The sequence below is a fragment of the Anthonomus grandis genome, chromosome 15 (assembly GCF_022605725.1).
Source record: "Anthonomus grandis grandis chromosome 15, icAntGran1.3, whole genome shotgun sequence".
NCBI lineage: Eukaryota > Metazoa > Arthropoda > Insecta > Coleoptera > Curculionidae > Anthonomus > Anthonomus grandis.
In genome coordinates, this window is record NC_065560.1 from 7,606,051 (window position 1) to 7,631,157 (window position 25,107).

The following is a 25,107-nucleotide window of genomic DNA, read 5'->3' on the forward strand; positions in this document are numbered from 1 at the left end:
TTAATGGTTTTTGATTTACATTACATATGTTCCAGTACCTTATTGGATTGTGAAAAGGTCTATGTCTATATAAAAATTCTGTTTAATGAGTTACAACTGGGCTCTTTATGTTTCTAGAACTAAATATTACATTAATGAATTACTTCACTATATCCAGATATTTAGCTCTTTATAGATCTAAGGATTGTATTTTGCAATTAGACTATATTTACTTCATAAATGAAACAAATACTGGCAACTCCCTGGAGATTTCCAAGGTTCGTAACTCACATTAGTATCCTTTTTAAAAATTCCTCGTTTCATCCTATTAGTCAGTAAAATTCTGAAACATTTATTAATTTCAAAGCATTTCTTAAAACATATGTTTAAAGGGAGAATATACTCTGTCATAACCACTACCAGATGTTGTTTGTGTGTACCTCTTCCGTTAAGATGAGCCATTCATTAATTTTCACTATTTACTATTTCCCATGCATTATTAGACCAGATTGGATTTTAAGTATTGCAGCCTCCTTTCTACAGAAAACGAATTTAAATTCAGAATTTTAATTCCACCTGGGACAGTACTTACTCAATACTCATAGGTGATTTATTGGTCGGACTTGCAATAGTTGATTCACGATTAGAATTTTTAATTTTGATAGAGTTTTTAATCATATTCGCGTCTATATTTATTCATTCCGGAATTCCACCACCAGCAGAAAAGCATTATACAATCAAATTATACCAATACAAATTTTACAAGGGAATCAGGCTACATGGGAAGCTGATTTAATGATTGGAGTGAGAAAATCCTTCATTATTCTCTCCATCTTCAGATCCTTTTGCCTAGTGAGTTTCTCCATTTGAGTAAAAGCAGATTTACTTATTGTGTGCACAAGTAAACAAAAACGACATCATTAACGGAGTTTCTTTTTCTTTATGCAACTAAGTTTCCCAAACCCTGCTCTGTAATAATAACACCCATAAAAAAGCTTACATTCACCTTTATACTGCTACAAGATTATAAGAGGATCCAGATAGAATTGTTGGAGACAACACAGTCTTTGTATGTCTTCTGTAGGTTGTCCAGACTGGTAAAGTCAGCATTGTAAACGAGTAGCTTAGTTTTTATACCAAGATTGTGGTTATCATAACTCGTTTCTAGCAGTCTACCAAATTCGATGTTGAAATTTAGCATCAATGTTTGCATTTGATGAAAGGTGAGATAGTAGTAATGTACAATGTTGTTTTGTTGTTGCAATATTGTTTGACTTTTAACAATACATTTGGTATGGAACATAATGATGCATTATTACCAGGAACACATTATCATCGGCATAGAGAAGTTTGACGACTGTGGCAGACTGTACTTTGACCTTGGCATGAAGTCTATGAATGTCAAATAGCCCCTCATTTATTTTGTATAATATTTTTACCCCAAGTAATTGCCCTTGAACGAGTTTGACAACATTACCAGGTAATGAAAAAAATATTGGTGCTTTCATTAGTATCCTTGTTTGAACCCTACTGTACTCTTAAACGTTTCGCCTGCAATATATCAGCATTCAATGATATTGCTACCATAGTCGAAAATGAATTGTTCAGAAATATTTTATATTGGAACAACAAAACTAGCAATCATCCAGCAACCTATATTAGAAGCGATTGATACGTTAGAATGGATATTCCTACGAATAACCCTCAACCTCTTAGTACATTCACCTGTACTCAGTAGTGTCATGTGCAAACAACATAGATTAGAGAGTTGGTGCTGGCTTCATAGAGTACATTGCATAGTGGCACATACTATGGCAAATTCTTGTTGCTGAAAATGCAGCAAGAATGAAAAGAAAGGTGTGAATTATTGAGATACATTTCTAGGTGTTAACCCTTCCAAGTTATTCATACCAAGTTGTACAAAGCTACCTACGAAATACCTTAAAGATTAATTAGGAGTGTCCACTGGAAAAACCCTTGGAACTATCTTGCCTCAGATTAAAGATATAAAACCGTATCATATTATCATTATCATCTACCGACGAAATCTTACCTTAATAACTCTAGTGAAAGAAAAATTTGCCTACTTTTACTATTATCGTTCTTATGGTGTTTAATACAAGCGGCATTCAACTCATGCCTCATTCTTTTTTAGATTCTTGTGTTTTTTGCAAAAAGCGACTTTTTGCAAAATTGGAAACCACCACACTCTAATTACGCAACATACAATAAACAAATAAGGCATTTAATAAAGAAATGGTTAAATATTGTTTGAAGTCCTTTCAACCCTACTAAAATTGCCTTGTTCATATCGAGCATGATACGAAAACCACGATAATGAGAATTAAGGTCACAACTAGATAAAAAATGAAACAAGTATATTCACCATTTTTTTTTATTAAATGCCTTATTTGTTTATTTGTATGTTCCATAATTAAAGTGTGTTGGTTTCCAATTTGGCAAAAAGTCGCTTCTCAAACAACACAACTTAATTTCCATTACTTAGCATTTGTGGAACCTAAGTCATGTGGCTTAAATTTAAGACACGCCGTAGATCTTTAAAGTCATTAGCACCACACATCATTACTTTCCCACAATATTTTTTTGAGTGGCCATCAGATGCACCGGAGTTGGAGTTATTTGACTTCACACACATTATTGGTCAATGCACTAATGTATTTATTATATTTTCATATTGCTCCCATTCCTAAGTAAATGAGGGCTTGCTGACTCATAGCAGTGACGTCAACCGGGCATATTTAGATCTATTTAAGTCGGTTCGGCTCTGTTAAATTCTCTCGGGAGGCGGGACTGATGGTTGTGCTTTCGTTTTTATTTACTATTGCGCCTGACCTTTTTAAAAACACATGATTTCGATATTACAAAAAAATAATCTTCTTAAGCCGTTTTTCTTCCGTAAGCATACCATACTCCAAGGAACCGCTTCAAATGAATGAATGAATGAATGAGGTTCTATAGATTTAAAAGAAGATCGTTTAGGTTTCGAATGAACTTTAGCGTGTTCTAAATTCAGGTAGAGAAAAAAAGAACGTTGAAATGCCGTATCGCGGTCTTTTACCTGTTGTGGCCTCTCTGAGGCACCTTTATCATCGGTAGTTTCTATAATTAATTTAATATTGTTCATATAACTCAGCGCCCGTTCGTAACTCAACTAGTTTTCCTTGTAATGCTGGTGTTCATTAAAGACCATCCACCATAATATCAGACGAATGTAATTATGTTCATAAAGAACAGAAAAGAAATTCGATAACGAGAACCGGGCATCGAAATAACCCACAGTTGTTGTTGTCAGCCCCAAAAATGTTTTGCCTGTTTTCGAGGGGGGCGAAATTCCTAGAACTTACGTGCTCGCATAGGCTGTTTCGAAATTGTTTGCCCTTTAGTTGGCACGTAAGTTCAATAAGGCAAGCAAGCAAGTGAAAGTAGAGATAAAAAAAATATTGGATACTTTACCTTTTTATTATCTACTTATCCAGTTTTTTTATTTTTATAACCAAGAATAAAAGCTAATTTTGTAAACCAGTATTAGTGGACTCAGGAAATCCCATATTCTTAACACATTAAATTTTTTTCTTAACACGATTTGAAGTAAATTTTTTAAATGATTTTATTATCATCATAAAAAAAAATTAAAAGACTTTATACAAAATAAATAATATATATGTATGTATATGTTACATATAGTAATTTTACTTAAATTTATACTAATAAACAAAAAACAATAAACGCAAAAAAATTGTCATTGTTTCTTAATCAGAATCAGAAATCAGTTTTCTTATTCCGAATCGTCGAACTCATCACTTTCATCATCATCCTCTTTTATAATTAATTTTTCAGAAATGTCCTCCATTATCTGGTCAGTTTTCCAATACCCACTCTATCTATAACATATCTGACGTTATTTTTCCAATGATTGGAACTGACGAACTCAATACCCTCATAAAATAAATCTAATAACTTGGTATAGCTGTTAAATCACCAGTATTATGATTTCTTAAATATCCCTTTACTTCGGCCTACACTAATTATATAGGGTTTAATTCGCACATAATGGTGTTCTTAGTGGACATATGTCCATGTTCTTTCATTAAGTTGTCTATTTTATAATTTTTACTGATCGTATTAGGCTTATGCGCACATAATAAATGTTAAAGCTTAAATTTTCGTTTTGATTCTTTAAAATTAATTTTGTTGTTTTTGAGCCAATTTACTATTACACCTTCTGTCGAGGATTTTGTGGACACTAAATGCTAATGCAGAGTGATAGGGACGTTGTCCGTAATAACAACAGTCTCTTCTGGAATATTTGGCGACAGTTTCTATACATCTTCTATACATTTCGTAAAATTTGTTTCGTTTATTTGCCCGTGATAATCCCCCGTAGATAGTTCGGCTTTAGAAATTGGAGATGCACCCTCAACAAACCCACTTTTGTTTCCGGCATGTACTACAGTGTAGCGACCACTCGAACTAATGTTTTCTGCTAGTCCGAGTATTCTATTAAAGTTTTGCTCCGGTTTTGACATCTTCTCCAATAAAACCCATTATTTTTTAATAATCAACAACATTATCAATAAATGAAAAATTAAATAGATTATTAGTTAATTAATTAGACAGAAACAGAAGAAACAGACAGGAACTTGCACACTTTCGGAAAAATGTAGTTGTATGTTTATGTAGGTCAAAGGCTACATTGGCAGGTTCTAATTAAAAAAAAGCGATTAATAACTATTGCATTCTTAACATTCTTTTGCCAGCTACAGACTCAATAGATGGATAGTACACCAGTTCACATAAACCAGTAAATATTCATTCTTTTATTTTTAAGCATACACAAAGACTTACCAATCAATTAGATACATATATATCAATCTACGGAGCAAGCGACTTTCAGACAAGGCTATGTTACTATGAACTACCTACAGGTAATGAAAACATTAATGGAAAAGGTAAATGAGTGCAACATAACACTGATTATAATTATTATAGTAATAGATTATAAAAAAGCCCTTGATTAAATAGACATATAGGCAGTATTGAATGCTCTATAAGCAATGCGAGAATTGATGATAGATATACACGATGAAAGAAACAAATTGATTTAAAATTCAGGTGTTTTTTTTCCCTTATTTTTCGGACACGTTGATTAGCATTTCTTACAGAGATATTAGATCATATGTACCTATATTTTTCCTTTAAAGAGGTCACGTGCATAGAAATTAGAGACGCAATAAATTATTCAAAAAATAAGCATGCTAGAGAGATTTATGAACTAAATGTCCCTTTTCTAAAAAAACTGAAATAGCATTAAAAATGTCCCCCAAACAAGCTTCACTTTATTTATTCATCAACGAAAAACTCCAGTTATACATAAACATATATTAACAATTCACACTAAACCTATTGAATGACAAGGATATTAATATCAACCTGACTAGATATCTTATAATGTCGTCTTGGCACTACAGAATTTGGAATTCTTGTATCCATAATTGATACGCTGAAAGGACACTTTAAATATTATATTTTCATATCATGAAAAATTTAATAAATGAGAGCTTGCTGACTCATAGCAGTGACGTCAACGAGGCATATTAAGATCTATTTAATTCGGTTCGGCTCTATTAAATTCTCTCAGAACATGAAAGTTAAGAAGGCTCAGAAGTTTCATAGAAGTATTCTGCCCATTAGCAAGTTTATGCAAGAAACACATCTGACTGCAATCTAGTCTAGATTCTAGTATTTAAAGGCCAACAATTTAACATTCTTCAGGACAATTCATATGTAAAATCACTGGTGACTACATGATGCTCTCATATTCTAAACATGGGCTTAATATATGAAAAATATAAATGTTTAAAAACCACAGGCTAAAAATTTTTATTATGACGCGAAATTAGATCAGGTCGCTGGCAAACCTTGTCAACTATTGATAAAAAGTTATCACTGAAAGATAGCTGGAAATCTAAAATTACACCAAGGTTTCTAACTTTTTCTGCCCTATTGATATTATTCCCATCGACACTATAGGCAAAATCAAACAAATTCAAAAAATGCAGACCTTTATCTGAATACCATTTAGACAAATGGTCCAAATATAACTAGTTTTATCTAAACAAGAAAGTCTTGAAAGTATGATTTCAGCAACTACCATCCAGGATAATTCCAACTATATCAAAAGTGTTTGAGCTACTTTTAAAAAAGCAACTTTATGCCTACTTTAAACAAAATAAAATCCATAAAAACCTCTCCAAGGCAGTTAACTTTAGCCGTTCATAAGTGAGCAGGTTAGTTGAAATTATGCATACCACAGTGATTATTAAAAAGTGAAAGTGTCAGCAATCATTGCAAAGATATGCTCGTGATATTGACATGCTGGATATGAATAGTATGAAGAAGCAGAAACTGTTGCTGCATTAATATTTATTAAATCACTTTATTACTATATTATCATATGGATTTTTACACATCCGAGAAATTTGATTTACACATTTTTCATACTGCAATTTCAATTATACCTGGACAATATCCAGTGCCGGATTTAGCTTTTTGCCGCCTAGAGGCTAATATATTTTTTCCGTCTTAATTTAATGTTTTAAATTCAATATTTTTTATATACCGGAACTACGAATTTGGCATTATAATATTAATGTAAACTACACTAGAACTGCTTATCATCATCATCCAGCCAAACGCGTCAAGCGATCATAGGCCACCTCCATAAGTCTCCATGTCCTTTTATCTTGTGCAGTTGCAACCCAGTTACTGATAATTCTTTTAAGGTCATCCATTTATCGAGTTGGTGGTCTTCCCCTACTTCATTTGTCCGATCTTGTCTCTATTCCGAAATTCTCTTAGTCTATGTCTCGCAATATGATCGGCCCATTTCCACTTAAGTTTTGCGATACATGTTACAATATCGTCGACGTCAGTTCTTCTGCGTATTTCTTCGCTTCTAACCCTATCTCTCAACCTCACACCAAGCATAGACCTCTCAATTTTACATCGTGTTATTTGTAGTTCTCATACTTAGTTTAGTGAGAGTTAATGTTTCTGTGCCATATGTCAAATCCGGAAGTCAACGTCCCGTGTAGCGTGTTGTAGTTGTTCCAGCATTTCTTTAGCGTCTTTCAAATCGTCAGCTATAAGTACTATGTCATCTACATAGCAAAGGTGATTTAGTTTTTCACCATTTATGTTTACACCCTTGTCATCCCATTCCAAAGTTTTAAATGCATGTTATAAGACTGCAGTAAGTAGTTTTGGAGACATAGTATCTCCTTGCCTGAGTCGCCTTTTTATTTTTATTTTGTTTGTGATTTAGTTTTACTGTTGTTGCATTTTCATAGATCTGTTGTATGATCTTGTTGCATCTGTAATCAATTATGCAATCTCTCAATGCTCTAAGGATTAAATTAATTCTACCGTGTACCGTGAAACAATTTTTCAACAAGATAAGGCACCGCCTCACTTTAGCAGAAATGCTAGAGAATATTTAACTTATACTAACCCTAATCGGTGGAATGGTCGTCGAGGGCCTACCGAGTGGCCAGCCAGGTCGCCCGATCTTACACCTCTGGACTTTATATGGAGTTACTTAAAACAAAAAGTCTATGTCATCAAGCCAGAATCTATCTTCGATCCACGAATCAAATAATAATTGATGCATATCGCAATATTGATGCTACCACTCTCCAAAATGTTCGTGGTATTTTACTATCTTGAAGTTGATGGTGTACATTTTCAACATCTTCTGTAGTGAAATAGTTACATTTCTGTGTTACCTAAAGTTTAGTTATTTTAAATAAAAATAAAAATGCAAAAAAGTAAGATTTTGAAAGGCTGCCATTTTGCTATAAGTAGAAGTAATGACTTAATATTCTAGAACCATAATGCGTTCAGTGGGAGCTTTGAAACGATGTATCGGAGAAAACCTTCCTTTTTATTTAATTTTTCTTTTTAAAATAGCGTCTCCTCGTCGTCTCCAAAGAGGGGATACCACCAAGCCTAACTTCTCTAAGCTTAAAAAAAATACGATTTACAATTTATTTATAACTAATAGTTAATTGATGTAATAATTTGAAATTTCTTAAGTCCTAGAGTCCTAGAGACTTAAAAAAAAACTAATATATTGCCTAAAATCGCTTCTGTTCCGATTTTGATGCGCCGTTTTGTATTTAAATAAAATTATCAAAATTTTACCTAAGTCGCTAGACCTGTTAATAAAAGTATGCCCAAAAATTATTTAAAAACATCTGTTTAAAATAAAATGATTAGCACTCAGCCCCTTGAATTCATCCTCTGTTCTTTTAGTTGATAATATGGTATGAATCTAAAATCCTTTTTAAGCTTGAAAACAAAGATTCAAAAAAAGAAAATTACCTTTTTATTGTTAACAATTCAGCTCTAGCTACTTTTTTTGAATTTCCGATAATTTTTTTTAATTGTCATTTTGCCGCCCCTAATATTTGCCGCCCTAGGCCTACTCAGCCTACTCAGCCTTTACGTTAATCCGCCCCTGACAATATCATGTCTGAATTGCATCTACTTGTCTAGTAATTTTGCTTCTCTCTCCTTCCAATTAACTTCCTAATATGATATTAAATTCGAGACTTGTTACAAAGTATGTAGATTAAGTCGAGACTTTCAGAAAATTATTGAAACTTCTTAGATCTTACCTACTAAAAATACATCTCATGATTTAAATCTACAAAGTATGTTTTTAAATCGGGAGTTCGTTAGGGTTTAAATTGGCAACGACTACACATGAAAATTTCAAAAAAGTTACGCCTTCAGCTGAGGGCTAACTCGGATAAGAAGCTTTACAGCATTTAAAAGTCTAGAGGTTTTTAAAATTTTATTTATAATTCTTTTGTAAAATCAAAGTTAGAATACAATTGTTTGACATCAAATTTTTTACACCTATATAAGTTCACTGGTTTCACTGAATTCAAATGCCTGAAAAAAATTAAAAATCGTCAATATATTTTCAAATTTTAAAAAGACCTGGAGGAAGCTAAAAGTTTCCCAAAATACAAAAAAACAATTATTTTTTATTTTTTTCTGTCATTTGAGGTAAAATCAATTTTTTCATGGTTATATACTTAAAACAAGAGAAAATTCATGCGAATATCACATATAATTACCTGAAAATAAAATTAAATGTGTAATTTGTTCCAGGCATTTGGAGTAGAGGTTTGAAAATAAAAAAATTATTCCAAGCATTTAGGATGATTGAAAATCATTAAAGAATTAACAAATAAATAATTCCAAGCATTTAAAGCCTAAAAAATTTAAATAAAGTGTTGTACTTCTTCCAGGTATTTAAACAATAAGATATATACTTAAAATATGAGATATTTGAGGATTTCACATGATACAAATGCCTGAAAAAAAATCATTAATTGTTTAATTTGTTCCAAGTATATGGGGTGAAAGTTTGAAAAATTAAAAAATTAATTCCAGACATTTGAAACTTAGAAAATAAACAATATTTAATTTTTTTACGTATTTAAACACCGCGTATATAAAAAAATATAAATGCTAGAAAAAAAAATTTTTAATATTTAATTTTTTTCGGGCATTTGTGGTAAAAGTTTAAAAATTGTAGGAAAATTAAAAAATAAATAATTTAAGCCATTTAAAGCTTAAAAAATAAAAAAAAGAATTTTGTTTTTTCGGATATTTGAATAGTAAGAAATTCCGTACTTTTTCCAGATTATGCCTGAAAGAAATCCAACATTAAACATACGAACTTCATCAATTCAATAAATCCAAAAAACAAAAAAAAATTTTTCCAATCATTTGAAGTAAAATGAATTTTTTTGATAGTTTTATACTTAAAATATGAGAAATTTAAAATTTCACTGGATACAAATGCTTAGAAAAAAATGAAAAGTCATTAAATATTTGATTATTTATTCCAGGCATTTGGGGTGGAAGAAAATTCTTTGACCATTAAAAAAATATTAATTCCAGGTATTTAAATCTTAAATAATATAAAAATATTTTATTTCTTCCAGGTATTTGAGCAATATGCTTACTAAAGGTATAAATGCCTAAAAAAATAGTTATTTCACATTTCAACTTCCATAGAGTGGAAGATTTCGTAGTTTTATACCAAAATTATCAAAAAATTCAGAATTTGACAGAATACAAATTCTTTTCCTAATGTAGGACATTTAATTGTTACTTGTGTATCTAAAAATAATGAAAACCATCTGATCAAAATGCATCACATCTAAAAACAGATCCCTATTAACGAAGGAAAATTCTCAAAATATTTTTAATTAGATGTTAATTTACAGAATGTTGATTTTATGGACTGATTTTTAACTTTATGGACCTCTATCTTTAAAGTAGGGCAATATCACAACATCTTTTTAAGTGAGCTATTAAATGTGGTTTATTGGCCTTTAACTCTTAAAAGGGCTTAGTTTCGGCTTTCAAGGTAAGGCATAGAACGTGTATTTCTTACCATAAAAATTTAAAATAAAAATAGCTGTTTAGTAAGAATTTTATTAGACCAGAATAATTGTAAGACAAATTTCTCATTACTGGTCAATTCTGTTGACCCTGCTTATTTCCAATAATAATTTTTCAGTCCAAATATTTGCTCTACTGCCACTTATATTAAATAAAGTCAAAAAAAGAAACAAAACTGTTATGCTCGATAATTTCGGGGTCAACGCACGAACTACGATCGTCAGGAAAGTGAATGAAAAACAACAAGGCGATATTTCCTAAAAATAAAATTGGGTTTTCGATAAGGACATGATTCAGTTATTATATCAGTGCACATCCGGCCAAAGTAACGCCGATTCAAACAGGCAAAGCAAACATTTATAATGTGCGGTACTTTGGACCTCATACCATTCAGCCCTTTGGCCTTTGGACATAGGTTTGCCGGCAAGACCATCAGATTTTACTGCGGGCCATTAAAAATTTACCAGGCCTATATATTTAAGAACCTAACACAATGGTAAAGGCGACCTTTTTCTTTTTGAAGGGGCCGCACGTGCACCTAGTCCGGTTTTTGCCCCCTTTTTATGGCGTCCAATTAATCCTTGAATGGGGAGTCTTATATATTATTTTATCTGTAAGGTTGTTACTTTTTACGACCTTGGTGAAGTTCTTTTGAACTCATTTTTTTGAGATATCTGTTTTATTTACGATCAGATCTATGCCTTAGCACTCTTTTATGAATTCAACCAGTTACTACAGATTTTAGACCTTTTATTTGACCCACATATCTCAAAAACACGCCGAACTAACTTATAAATTTTTTCCTTGGAATTGTCCTTTTTTATCATAATAAAAATATTAAAACTCCATAGTAATAGACCATTGTGAAGTAAAATTATAGCAATTCCTGTTGATCCCGCAGATTAGCTCTTACAGTTAGTGATATTAAAGCTTCATTTTATATTGAAAACCTTCATTCTTCTCAACTTCGTTCATAGAAAGAATCCAACAGCTTTCTACTGCTTTGAGTCATAAAGCAAAGAAAGAAAATTGTAGAATTTGGATTTTCACACTTCACACCTTTTCGGCCACAGATACCTTAATTTATATTTAACAGCATAACTATTAGATGGCACCACAGTATAAAAGTAAAAACTAGTTAAATATATTAATGTGAATAATTTATCTGTTCAAATCCAGACCATATTTTATTTTGTGAAGGTTGATTTATAGATATTTATTCCGAAACTAATAGATAATGAATATTTGTTCTTAATCCACATAGAATATCTTCTGTGAGGAAATAGTAACCAGCATGCTTATTGGCTTTTAACATTTATAGTGAACAGAATATGATTAACAGCATTAAAGTTAACAACATATTGGAAAGGAAATAGAAAATTTCTTAAATAAAGAGAGAATTCGTGATATAAAAGGTGGCTATAATTAAAGGAAGCTGAAAGTCCTGTAAATCAAAATGCTTAAAATACGGATTCTGTTGTGAGTTTCTTTTGTTAAGTAAAACTATTTATTTCAATAAGTTATGGTGTGACATTTTCTTCTTGAAAAGTGTCAAGTCTTGTGAATGAAACCTCATAGATACTCAACAATGACCGTCATTTAATTTGAGGAAAAGTGTAAGAATAAAAGGCGATGCTACGTAATTTGATCGATACGGGTTTCCATCAATTATACTTAACAATTATACTAAAAAATCTTTTAAATTAGAGTTAGTCAACCGTATATGCCAAATAGGTAAGAAACTTTTTGGGTATGCTATATATAATCCCGTTTTTATGAAGTCCAATAATTACTCCTTGAATGGGAAGTTATATAATATCTGTAAGGTTTTAAGGTTTTCTTTGAAACCATTTTTTACAGATATCTGTTTTATTTATGCTCAGATCTATACTTTTATGTATGGCAGTTGAATCAATTACTACAGACACCTATTATTTAACCTACAGATCCCAAAAACACTCCATATTAAACTTATGAATTTTTTCTTTCAAATTTAAATTTTTTTCGATAATAACAGCGGTGTAATAGAACAATATGAAGTAAAATCATAGCATTTACTGTTCATCCCTTTTATAGTTAGTGAAATTAGTACCATAAGTAAACAAACTATATTTATTGACAACGGTCAACTTGATATTGAAATAAAAAGGTCAGACGTATCTAAAATATGTTGAGAGAACTTCATTCAAAAATCCGAAAAGTCTGAGTTATGTCTGATCCAGTTCACTCCTACTCATTATCCAAATGTATAGAGATTTAAGGAATAGAAATTCAGATCAAGTGTACCGCTCCTACCTTTATTGAACAGATGGACAAAAATTTCGATGGCTAACAATTTTCAACAGCTTTGGCTTGGCTTATGAAGCAAATAAGGATAAAAAATATTACCTTGCTCTACGACTGTAAAATTTTGAATTTCTATGTTTATTTGAATGGCTTACCTTTTTGGCTACAGATACCTTAATTCACATTTAACAGCATGACTGTTAGATGGCACCACAGTTTAAAAGTGAAAACGGGACACACATATTGGTTTACCTTTTTAGATCCAGACTATATTTGATATTGATCAGCTTGAATTTTAGATATTCATTCATAAACTAGCAAAAGAATTAATATTTTCGTATAAATATGCCGAATATACATAGTTATTCCTTTATCAGAATATATGTATACACAAAAGAACAGGTCAAAAGAAGACTTTCCATATTGGAAAGAAAAAAAAAATCATGAAAAAAAGAGAGAATCCTTAGTGAAAGGAAGAAAATTACGCCAATCAAAATCCTTAGTAGATGCATATTCTCTTCTTAGTTTTTCTCATTTGGTGAAACTGTTTGTTGCAAAGTAATGTGATAATCTCGTGTAAGAAAATGCGAGTGAAAAACCTTATCTGTACTTCAGGAAAAGGAAGAAAAGTATGAGAAAATAAATGAGTAATAAAATGATATATGAGAATAAGGTAGAGGCGATGTTACCTCATTTGATCGATAGGGCTTCTCATCAAGTATACTTAAGTAATCTAGGTAATAACCTAATTTCAATCAGAGTTAGTCACCCGTATATGCCCAATACACAAAAAACTTTTAGGTATGCCATGGCTGTAAGGAATTGTTGTTTCTAACGGTACGATTTATCGATTCATGAATCGTAAGGAAAATTTGGCGGCACTTTAGTTATAATTATTCAAAATACGATGAATTATTTAAAAACCGTACATCACATCAATATCTTGCTTTAAAGCTTTGAGATACCGCTTATTGTTTACCGCGTATCTACATTATCGAAGTTCTGAGAGACAAAAATTATTTTTTATTTTTTACATATCTATTCGTGATTTACACTATTCGTAGTCGTTCTAAAATTTGGTAGCAGCAGTCAGCTACTAAGCAAAATAGCGCCTTATATTTCTCTTCAAAATTAGTTCTTTATTGAGGAAAGCACAGAATTACTGTAGCGTTTTTACTGTTCGTTTAGGTCTGAATTAAAACACTCGATATACAAAAATATTCAACTGATTTATTGCACAGAATAATTACACCCGACACACTAAACACAATGTCTTAAGACTAGTAGAAAATTATTTATTTTGATTTAAAAGTCGTGCCAATTTTTACAGTTGAACTGAACATCTAGCACAAAGACTTTTCATACAGGGTGTTTCATAAATAGTGGGACAAACGTAGGTATGTTTCATAATTAGCTATCAAAAAAATTAATGTTTTGTTTAAAGAATTTTATTGCATTTTTTTTTAATAATGAGTAGCTACCATAAATATTATCAAACAGATGAAACTAAAAATTTAATTTTAGCGAAAAATAAATTTCAAACAATGGATTTTATTTTTTTAGGTGAAACCGGTACGTCGGAGAAAACAAAGCCAAAACGTAAAATTTACTCTCAATTAAATTAGAATCTTAAAAATGCTTTTATTTGAAAAAGAAACAGTGGCGTACCATTTTTTCCCAAAAGAGTTCACTAGGTTCTAGCCCGCATGGACGCCACTGGTAAAATAAAAAATTATGTATTAAAAAATAATACTAGATACATAGAAACTACCTTTTAATTTTCAGAAAAATATCTACAAGGATGTCGAATTTATCGTGAAAAATAAGATAGTGGTTTATAGATAAGTTGCTTATTTTGAGGCCGTTTACAATCCCTCCAAGTTTGTTCCACTCACTAATTGAAGAGCGGAAATTAGAAAGGGCTTAAGTGCCAAAAAAAACGTTTTGAGATAATAGAGAAAAACTAAATAAAAGTCAGAGAACTTTATTAAGTATTATGCATTTAAACTGAAACGGAAGACCTATACTTCTTAATAAAAATTTGCAAACTAAACTTCTTCTGATGGCAGCTTCATTATATTAGCCTGTTTGAGTCCGGCTAAAGTTTTCCCTTTCTTTAAAACATTAACTTGCATCCCTTCTTCAAAATCAGAAAATGAAGTTTTTATCTTAATAAGTGTAGGATTCGTAGCTTCGATCGTTATTACTGTAGCTTTACTGATATTTAACTTGGTAGTGTTAATATACTCATCGGCCGCTTGTTTTAGGTCCCAAAAGCCGCGTGGAGTAATGTCAACAGCATTAAAAGGTGGAGCGTACCTTGCTGATTTTACTATTGCTTGGAGGTCTGAGGGTACAAATGCTTTAGATACTTTCTTCCGTTTTTCTACTAAAGCAAAATCTCTATCGCAGGGCATGAAACTATGGCCACTTACAAGAAATTTCTGTTCAATAGTGTGGAAAACACAAAAAGATCAATGTAAACCATAAAATGTTATTCTTATTTTGGCCCCCGCAATTATCACACCATATTACCAAATGCTCCTTAAGGGTCAATCCACGATTAACAATGTATAAAAGACATGATGCAATTTCGTTGGCTCTGGGTGTAATTGCGTAAAAGCTTTAAACAGTCTGTGGATATTTAAGTCAGGACTAAGGTATTCTTTTTCGGATTTGGCCCTTAAATAATGACCAACTTCCCTTGGTATCATGTTTACATGATTTTTTACCAGAGGACGATCAGCTTCAGAAAATTTTGGAGCAGCATGTCTGGTACGTTTATCATTATAACAGGTCTCACCCATTTTTTTCTTTTCAATGAGGACCCGTACTTTTTTATCGTTAACACCGAATGTATTCTGAAATGTTTTCTTACATACCCGTTCAAATTTTCCTTGGCCATTAGGAAGGGAGTAATATATTGTTGCTTGACGTCTGCTATTTTGCTCATCCTCATACGAACCAAGTCGCCTTCTTTGAACATCACAAACACTTAAAAGCCCCATTAGAAAAGTGCTTTGTGTTTTCATATTTTGTGCATGGTACTTTTCAGAAAGAGAACGTCTTCTTTCGTGGGTAACACCTTTGCAGCTGAACTTACATTTACGTGTAATCTACAAAAAAATATACAAAGTTATAACCGGAAAAGAAAACAGTAGCTATTTTCGCGGAGATCATCCCGAACCGGTTCTGAACACTAAGGCCTACCCTACAAATACATTCACAAACCAACATCAACACACATACCATTTTCTTTGTGTAATTCCTGCCTTAGCGTTGAGAACCAACCGGTTCGGAATAATCTCCGCGAAAATAGCTAATAAGTTTGTATTCCATACCGGCTGTTCTGGATAGTTTTTTTCAGGTACTATCTTTTTCTTATAAGTTTTGTATGACTTTCCACTTGTTTTTAAACGACTCTGTTCACTTCTAAATGAACCACTGCCTTTACTTCTCCTTTTTCTTTGGGTTTCTTCCATTATAATGTATTTCAAATCAAGAAATTATCACACACAACGTACACGTGCAAATGTCTAGACATAACTAAGGTAATAAATATATGGGACCACAGTCTAACTTGAAATCTATATACTTTGTTAGGACCCTTCTAAGGAAAATGCTTGTGCACATAACACTATCGACATTTACGAGGGACTCTTATAAAGGTAAAAATGTAATTTTGGCACTTAGAACCTTTCATAGGACATAAAGCATGGTACATAAAACGTTTCTATGTAAAAAAGCTGAATTTCGGGAAAAAGGCACTTAGGCCCTTTCTAATTTCCACTCTTCAATTATGAAAATATTAGGTAGACCACTGTTCCGGAACATTCGCCAACTTTCCTCGCTTCATCCTTGTCGCACTAGTGGTCTAGGCAGCGGACGAGATGATTCCCGACATTCCCTGCAGCTGATCGTTACTAGAGTTATAAAAAAATAAAAAGCTTTAAAATTTAGTGATTGTGACTATCGCTTATTACATATTTTAAGATGACTCTGAGAAATACTTCCTAAACTTTCTTCACAAGGTATTAATGCTTTGAAAGAGCCTTCATAGCAAATATACATAATAACAAGATGGTGGATTTGTGAACTTATCGCTATAATTTAAGTCTATTTCATATAATTTTAGGTCCTTTTTACAACTTTTAATAGAGTTAGTTTATTTATGGCTGTATGTCTGTTTGTCAACAAATTAAAACTTAATTTATTAAAATCAAAATATATAAGAGTTGGAAAATTAAAAGCATATATAAAAAAAAACACTTCACTAGAAATTTTAGTATTAAATTATAAATTTATTATGAATAATGAAAATATTGAATTTGTTGACAAAGTAAAAATCCTTGGGCTTATATTAAATAGCCAGTCAAATTTAAATGTCATTGGTAAAGTGAATAAGAATATTGGGTTTTTGTCTCGTTTACGGTACAAGCAAATCTTTATAAATAAAGAAATTAATTTTAAATAGCATAATAAAAGCATATTTTGACTACTGTGGGTCATTCTTTAGCGTTCTCTCATTTACTTGTAAAAATGAAAAAACCCACAACTTGCCTTTAGAAGTATTTACAAAAAAGTAATAATTACTTTGATGCTTTCTTACTTACTATATTTCCTGGATGTCAACAACAAATAATTTTTTTACTATATCGATATTATACCAATATACTTAGGGAAGTGTATTGGTCCCTTTACTCTTTTTAATTTAAACTTCCCGCATATTAAAATGGGTGAAAAATTACAAGCTTCAAGCTTGCGCAAATGAGATTTAATTATATTTCATTTTTTAATCTGTAGATGTTTTATTAACAATATGTAGATCTTAACACATCTAAATCTTTTTTACTATTGTTTGGACCAAAAACCAGGACTCGGCTAATTAAAGAACCACTGATGTACAGATTCCTGTTGTTAGTCTGCGAAAAACTTATAACTTACTTTAACTTACTTTTATAGGCATATTATTATGGTTGGACACTGAATTAAGATTTTGAACTAACTAACTAGATTTTGAAATGTTGAAAACACTATTCAGAAAGCACACTTTTGTATTCTAGTTTCAAAGTAAGTTTTTATATTTTTTTTTTCTTATATTTGGCTTGAATATTGTCGAAATGGGACGGCTATGGATGTATATACTGCGATTAAACTTTGAGATTTAATTCCAAATAATTTAAAGGATTAGTGAGTTTAATAAAAATTTTAGACAATTTTATCCAAAGAACACTAAATTGTATTAAATGTGGACAGTAATTTCGTTTTGAAAATTTGATTTATTTTTGTTTATTGCACATATGGTATACGATGTTTTTATTTTAGTTAGTCTTTTGTAGTCATTATTGGGGCTAAAGATCCTTTTATTTATATTTGATAGATTTTTTTATAACATACAATGTAAGTTTATTATAATACTGTTTGCTGATTAAGTGTGAATAACTACCATAGCTAGATTTCTCCACCATAAGCATTAAGTCCGCTTTCTAAGACGTTTATAATTAATATTAACAGCTTTAAATTGCCCCGATATTAAATAAAATGTTCAACTTCTATTATCTATTTATCAACTACCAATTTCTTTTATATATTTATTTTTAAAATAGAGCGTGGTCCTCTACCTTTATAATTGCAGAACTTCCTAAAAAGAAATAATGAAATTCGTAATTATCAGACAAGGCAATAACAAAACTTTTATGTAAACACTATAAAAATATCTTGATCCTATTTTGGATTGACAAGGGTGTGTCATTGTACAACGTGCTGCCAAATAACTTAAAATTGGGACCTTTGAAAAAAAAAACGAAAAAAAAAATTAAAAAGCATTTATTAAATTTCCATTAGTTATTATTTTAGTTGCAATGTAGATCTGTATTTTTTTTTATATTTGAAAGGTACACCTCTGTCATCAGTACACCCTGACACCCTACCCAATTTTTTAATTTTATAAATAATTAACTATTTACTAGAAACTATGCGAAGATTATGCCTGATCACTATTACAAATTTAAGTTGTAACGTCTAGTTATAAAATATTCACCCGTGTGCCTTAGTTGTCACTTAAAATAATTATTATTAAGTAAACAAATAAATTTAATAACCTTAAATACTAAGATACCTTACCTGTCAATATTTAACAATATGTGATAAATGGACTATATTACCCATTTAAATTTATAATAATTCAAATTTTTGCATTTATGAATTAATTGCGTAATATTCTTTGCTAATTTTTGTGTTGCTTTTTATTCCTGTGAATTCAGGTCGTAGAATATTTTACACTTTTGATTCAAGGAAAATAAAAAAAAATTAAATTACCACTCACATAGTATTAAAATTTAAATTGATTTGCGATGGGAACCGTCTTTTCTTTAAGTGTTTTATAAGTTGGGGTTTTGCTTGATTTAAAGCTTAAACCTTGGAATTTTCTTGTTGTCAAATTTTGTGTCCTATATATAATCTGATGTTTGGAAACTATGCCATTAGACCCTTATCCCTATTAATAAGAATGGTTCTTTGATTTTTTACTATTGCTAAACTTTCGTATGGATCTATAATTTTCGATTGTTATTAATTGGTATAAGACTAGAATTTTAAGTTCTCTATTCCTACAAAGTTGCCATATTCAAAACATGTTCAGCCAAAATTCACTTTTAAACTCTTCTATATTTCTCATAAGCTACATGTTCTTTAAATCTGATATTTAATCGATTGCCTTGTTTGCCTTATGTACTTCTTATCACAATCTATTAATCTCATAGATCCTGGACTTTTCATTGGCCTTCATTTTATCTTTTTGGTTTTCTAAGAGATTTACTGGGCAGAACTGATTATTATTTTTGATATAAGAGTATCTAAGAATTGAATTTAGTTATTTATTTCTTGTTCGGAGATAAATTTAATGGAGGAACAGATATTGAGTTCTATAAAATTATTAATAATGCATTTTCTTTTATCGAACACGGTAAACATATTTTCTTAACCAAACTCGTGGAAAGTATATACTCGTGAAAAAATAATAAAATATTTAATATTATGTGCCTTTATAGACCACCTGACATAAACAGGCAACTTTTTTTAGAAGATTTACAACAATTTTTAATGGTCTACTAATTGGTAATTTTAAGCTCAATCCCATATATATATTAAAATTATAATACTGTAAACTCATATCTTTCTGTACTCAATCATTATGGTTTTGTAACTCGTATATCACTTCTGAAACAAGTTCATACTTGGATGCAAAATGTAATTCGTACGTTTTACAATAGTTCTTTAATATCCTCAGTATCATTCTAGAATCGTGTTATTCTATTGCAATTTATCCAATCACATAAGAAAACACTCATTTTATAATAATTCTTGGCTTATTTTTAAATTATATCCAGGATATAGGTCTTAAGAGACACAAAACCTCGACTTATTAGGCGGTTTTTTGGACAAATCCCTGTCTCACTTTTTAATTATCCTGGGTATCATTCTAACATTGTGTTTTTCTATTGTAGTTTATCCAGTCACATACGAAAACTTTCATTTTATACTAATGCAATAAATGAAATAAAGATAAAACCACACCACCTATAACAAATAGTAATAATATTTATTTCGTTGATAATAAAAGTATAACCAGTTATTGCAATGTCTATTTTGTTAAAATAGGTGTAAGTAACTATGTTAAGTATAATTCAAAAACCGATTATAGTACAAAAAAATTGTCACTGATAACTTGCCATATTTGTTTCTAAAACCCGTAGATGCAAATGAAAAAATAAAACACATAAGTACGTTAAAAGATGATAGCGCTCCTGGAATAGATAAAATTGACATTAAATTTATAAAGTCAATTATATTTAACCACACCCTTGTAACATATAATTAACTTGACTTTTAGTACTGGTGAAGTTCCGGATCAGCTCAAAATTTCCATTCTGATCCAGGCTTAGCATTTCCACTTTTATTTTAACCTCTTTTATGAGTTGGCGTTCCAAGGTTTTTTCCAAGTAGCTGACAGATTCTATCTACCCTGTCACGTGAAATTCCGTGTATTTGCAAAAAACAATATTTACATAACAACTTTAAGTACACCATGTACTTTTACATTGTATCTATATGTAACTTTTCTTTTAGATTCTAGACGTTCTTCTCGACGAAGTCTTTTTTCCTCTTCGCTTGACGTCTTCGACTTCTATCAAAGTTTATAAATAGGTATCTTGAAGATCCTTGGTTTGTAGTAAATAAAATGTATGCCATGTATCATCTATTATATTTTGATTTATTTCTAAATGACATTTGTTAGCACACTTACAAGTTATTCCATTTGGCTTAACTTTCTGAGGAACTACATTATTCTTTAAAATAATATAAAATAAAGATAAAAATTTCGAAAAATAACGACCAGGCGCACAGTGCTTCGACCCATGGACAAAAATCGAAAAAGTGACTTGTTTTTCAGAAGTATTTAAATACCTTATCTTAAAGACCACAAACAAATGGCCACTATTCCACAAAAATGTTATCGCAAATAGCATTTTTTGTTTATAAATATTTGCGCCAAAAATAATAAGATCTCGTGTGTTGACCAGTACCTTTTTGTTATTAAAACTTGAGTATACTTTGTTGGTGTTTCAAAACAAGCGGTTAAAAGTTGAAATCTTTTTTAAACATGGACAGTGTACAACAAGGTATGTACTTTAATATCATGCATTAAACAATTTAAAAGTCGTTGATCATTTAACCATTATAAATGTAAAAGTAGTTTGCATTTATTTTATATTTCTCTTTAATTTTGATACTTTAAAAAGGCATATAAAAAAAGCCTCTTAAAACTCTTTGTAGTTTTTACATGTTATTGTTAATACATTTATATATTATCATTTCGTATATAGTTTATCTGCGTCAGTCTGCGACGAAGCTTTAAATATTTTTTTTTTCAGAGGATGTCAAATCAATAAAGAAAGCGGATCTTTTTGAGACATGGCTGGAACATCGGAATCAAAATCCAAAACTATTTATTTATGAAAAAATCCATTCCCTTTTAAATTTGAGCAATCCCTCGCCTCAAGTTGAAACTCACTTCACCAAGCAAAGCAGAATTATTTGCCTTCATTTTAATAAAAAAATGGAGTATAGCATCGCGAAATCGTATCAGATTTATGGAAAAAAATAAAATTTGGTTACAAACTGAGTTACCATTACCAAAATTAATAGGCGGAAGAAAAGTCAATTTAAACTTAGAAGTCGCTGGTCCATCCTGTATTCGTGGTAGGCCGCTAAAACCATTTACAGAGTCTTCAAAGCGGACGAAACTTCGGCGCGCTAAAAAAATCACTGCTGGCAGAACATCTGATGAAATTTTATATGCTGCAAAACTTGCAATACTTCCTATCAGGCACTAGCTCTCTATTTAGATCTTGACTTATCAGAAAGAAAATACAATTTATCGCGCTCGGTAGTCAATAAAACGGGAGTACATATTTTTCCAAGTTTATATATCTTAAAATAATGTCAAAATGCTTTGTTACCCTTTAAAATTTGCGCCACCGAAATTTCAGCAGAAGTTAATTTACAAGATATATTAAATTCAACAGCTCAAAGCATTATTAGAATAGCAAATATACAGGAGAATAGAAAAGTGGAGCTGATATGCAAATATGGTTTTGATGGTAGTTCTGGCCATAGCCAATACAAGCAAACATTTTCCGATATATCTTTGACAGATGAATATATGTTTTTAGAGGCTTTCGTTCCCTTACGACTACGTGATGTACAAAGTAAAAAAAATATATATGGGTTAATTCTCGTTCATCATCTACACTTTTCTGTCGATCTTTTAAATTCATATTTCAAAAAGAGAATAAAGAGCTAGTGCGCAATGAAGAACAAGAAATTAAAAATTAATTTAATGACCTTAATAATTTTATTTTAAAATTTCAAAACGAAACTACTTGTATAGTATCATTTAAAATGTTGTTCACTATGATGGATGGTAGTGTTGCAAATATTGCCACAAACGCAACATCTAGATGCATCATCTGTGGATCAAGTCCGAAAGAAATGAATTTGCCAAATACCAACTGTCGTTCAAAAGTAGAAAACTACAGCTTTGGTTTGTTCACATAACACTGCTGGATAAGATTTTTTGAGTGCTTACTTCACATTAGTTATCGATTGCAAATAAGATCTTGGCAAGTTAAAGGAGCAGAAAATAAGAAAATAGTGGAAAACAACAAAAATAAAATACAGTCATATTTTAAATAAAAAATGAGCCTGATTGTAGACAAACCAAAGCAAGGATACGGGTCAAGCAACAATGGCAATACAACTAGACGCTTTTTTTACAATCCAGACTTAAGCTCTGAAATAACAGAAATAGACAAGCGTCTTATAATAAATTTTTCGACTATTCTTGGAACTCTTTCTAGTGGCTGTCACATAAGGTTCTAGTACACGGATCTGAAATACTTGATTCATTTTCTTTACCTATAGGACAACTTTCCGAGAATGCTTTAGAAGCGAGACATAAAGAGACAAGAAAATATCGATTATTTCACACCCGCAAGCATTCTAAAACAAAATGTAATATGGATTCATTAAAAAGACTACTTTTAATATCAGAACCCATTATCTCATCGCAAAGGACAGTCACTTCAAAGAAAAATGAGAATCGAAACCGAGAAGTCGAAAAATATATTATACGAGAGGAAAGGTCATTAATTGATGATTTAGACATAAATTTAGAAGATTCTGTCAGCAGTGATTTTAGCGATAATTCTGATTCAGATTAATTTTCCTTAAACCTATACATAATATGTGTACATATTTTCCATATCTTTTTTAAGGTAAGATTTTTTTGTTATAGTTTTCAGTTTTAGTTAAAATACAAAATTTTAGTTATGATTAGATTGATTTTTAGTATTAGTACTGTTTGTTTTTTGCAAAATTTAGGAGTTATTTTTTCCCACTTTTTACATTTATTGTTTGTATCTATAATATTGTTTTTCGTATTTTCTTTAAAGAAAAATTTGTAGTTGTGTGTATATACATTTTTATTAATATTTTAAATACATTATATGTATAGTGATAGTTTTTTTAGACTAAATTTCTCTCGTAAGAAATACCAGCATACTAAAGATTACGAAAAAGAAATTTTTATTTGTCCAGCTCTTAATGTATTGGTCGCATATTTTCCTGTAACATAAGATATTAAATTCTCTAAATTCTTTCAATGAAAGGGCCTCTTATTGGTACAAAGTTGCATAAGTTTCGGAGCGTTACGCTTAGCCCAATAGAAGTAACTGATTTTTGTCCCAAGGTCCTATATACTCGAAGCACTGTGAGGCGTTTAGAAAATATTAACAAAAAACCATCTTCAATAGGAATTATAAAACACTCTGTAACATGAAAACGATTCGCTTTTCAAGATTCCTGTATATGGAGTTTTTGTCTTATTTTTAGACAAAGATGCGGCTGGTAAAATATTGCGATGTAATTTCGGGACACCCTGTATGTATGTACTTTTTTTTATAATTTCACGCTTGTTTGACTTTAATAAACTCTTTTAAAAAAAAAATTGTTAAAGAAATTTTAAATGTTCATATTTCTCCTTTCTTCCAATAATTGAGCGTAGGTATGAGGTAGTATTTTCTAAATTGATTTTTACTATAAAAGTGACGTAATACTCAAGTTTCATACAAGATTCTTTGAAAACCACTCCCTGCAGTTTCAGAAAAAATTTATGCCAAAAAGAACAATTACGATCGACAACTCATCTTAAACAATTTTAATAAACAAAAAATTCCTTAAATTCCAAGGATTTGAATAATCCATGCTGGTCCGTAGGTACTGCCGGTACTGGGTAAGTGGGTACTGCAAAGAATAAGAAACGGTTTCGGCGGCATACAACCGGCCGCTCGCTATTGGACCGCCATCGTGCTCTCTCGCTCGCACCCGTTGATCTGCGCCATCTACCGCGTGCTTTTTTGCCCGGCATACATTTCCCATTCAGTCGGTTTAGTTTAGTTCGAGGCTATAGGGTTTTTTTTACGAGACGGCGCGGACATTTACGTTTTATTTTGTTATTTACATCGCGTTAATTTCCGTTTCGGGTTTATTATTATTTAATGTTAGAACAGTGATTGCAGAATGATCATGAAGCCGTAAGTTGATTTATCCACCTAAAGGTCATGGGAATTGTTTAAATGTATTTAGGAGGAAATCAACACAGTTTTAATGTGCTTACACTGATTTCCTCTTTATTTTATTATAATGAGCGGCCTAGAGAGGAATGGAAAGCATGTTTTTGTTTGTTTTTATAAAGAAAACCGAAGTGGTACCCAG

The 25,107-nt window shown here is 31.0% G+C and overlaps 1 protein-coding gene across 3 annotated transcripts in view; it reads left to right on the top strand.

The window, feature by feature from the left end:
- LOC126745245 (insulin-like growth factor 2 mRNA-binding protein 1) overlaps positions 1-25,107 on the top strand; it is a 130,797-nt gene that overhangs the window by 54,003 nt on the left and 51,687 nt on the right. The window contains exon 1 of one of the 3 annotated variants that reach the window (XM_050452999.1): positions 24,761-24,926. The exons of the other annotated variants lie outside the window; for them this stretch is intronic. Within the exon in view, the coding sequence (XP_050308956.1) occupies positions 24,913-24,926 (14 nt within the window). The 5' untranslated portion in view covers positions 24,761-24,912. Of the gene's footprint in view, positions 1-24,760; positions 24,927-25,107 lie in introns of those variants that run through there. 3 annotated transcript variants of the gene reach the window in all.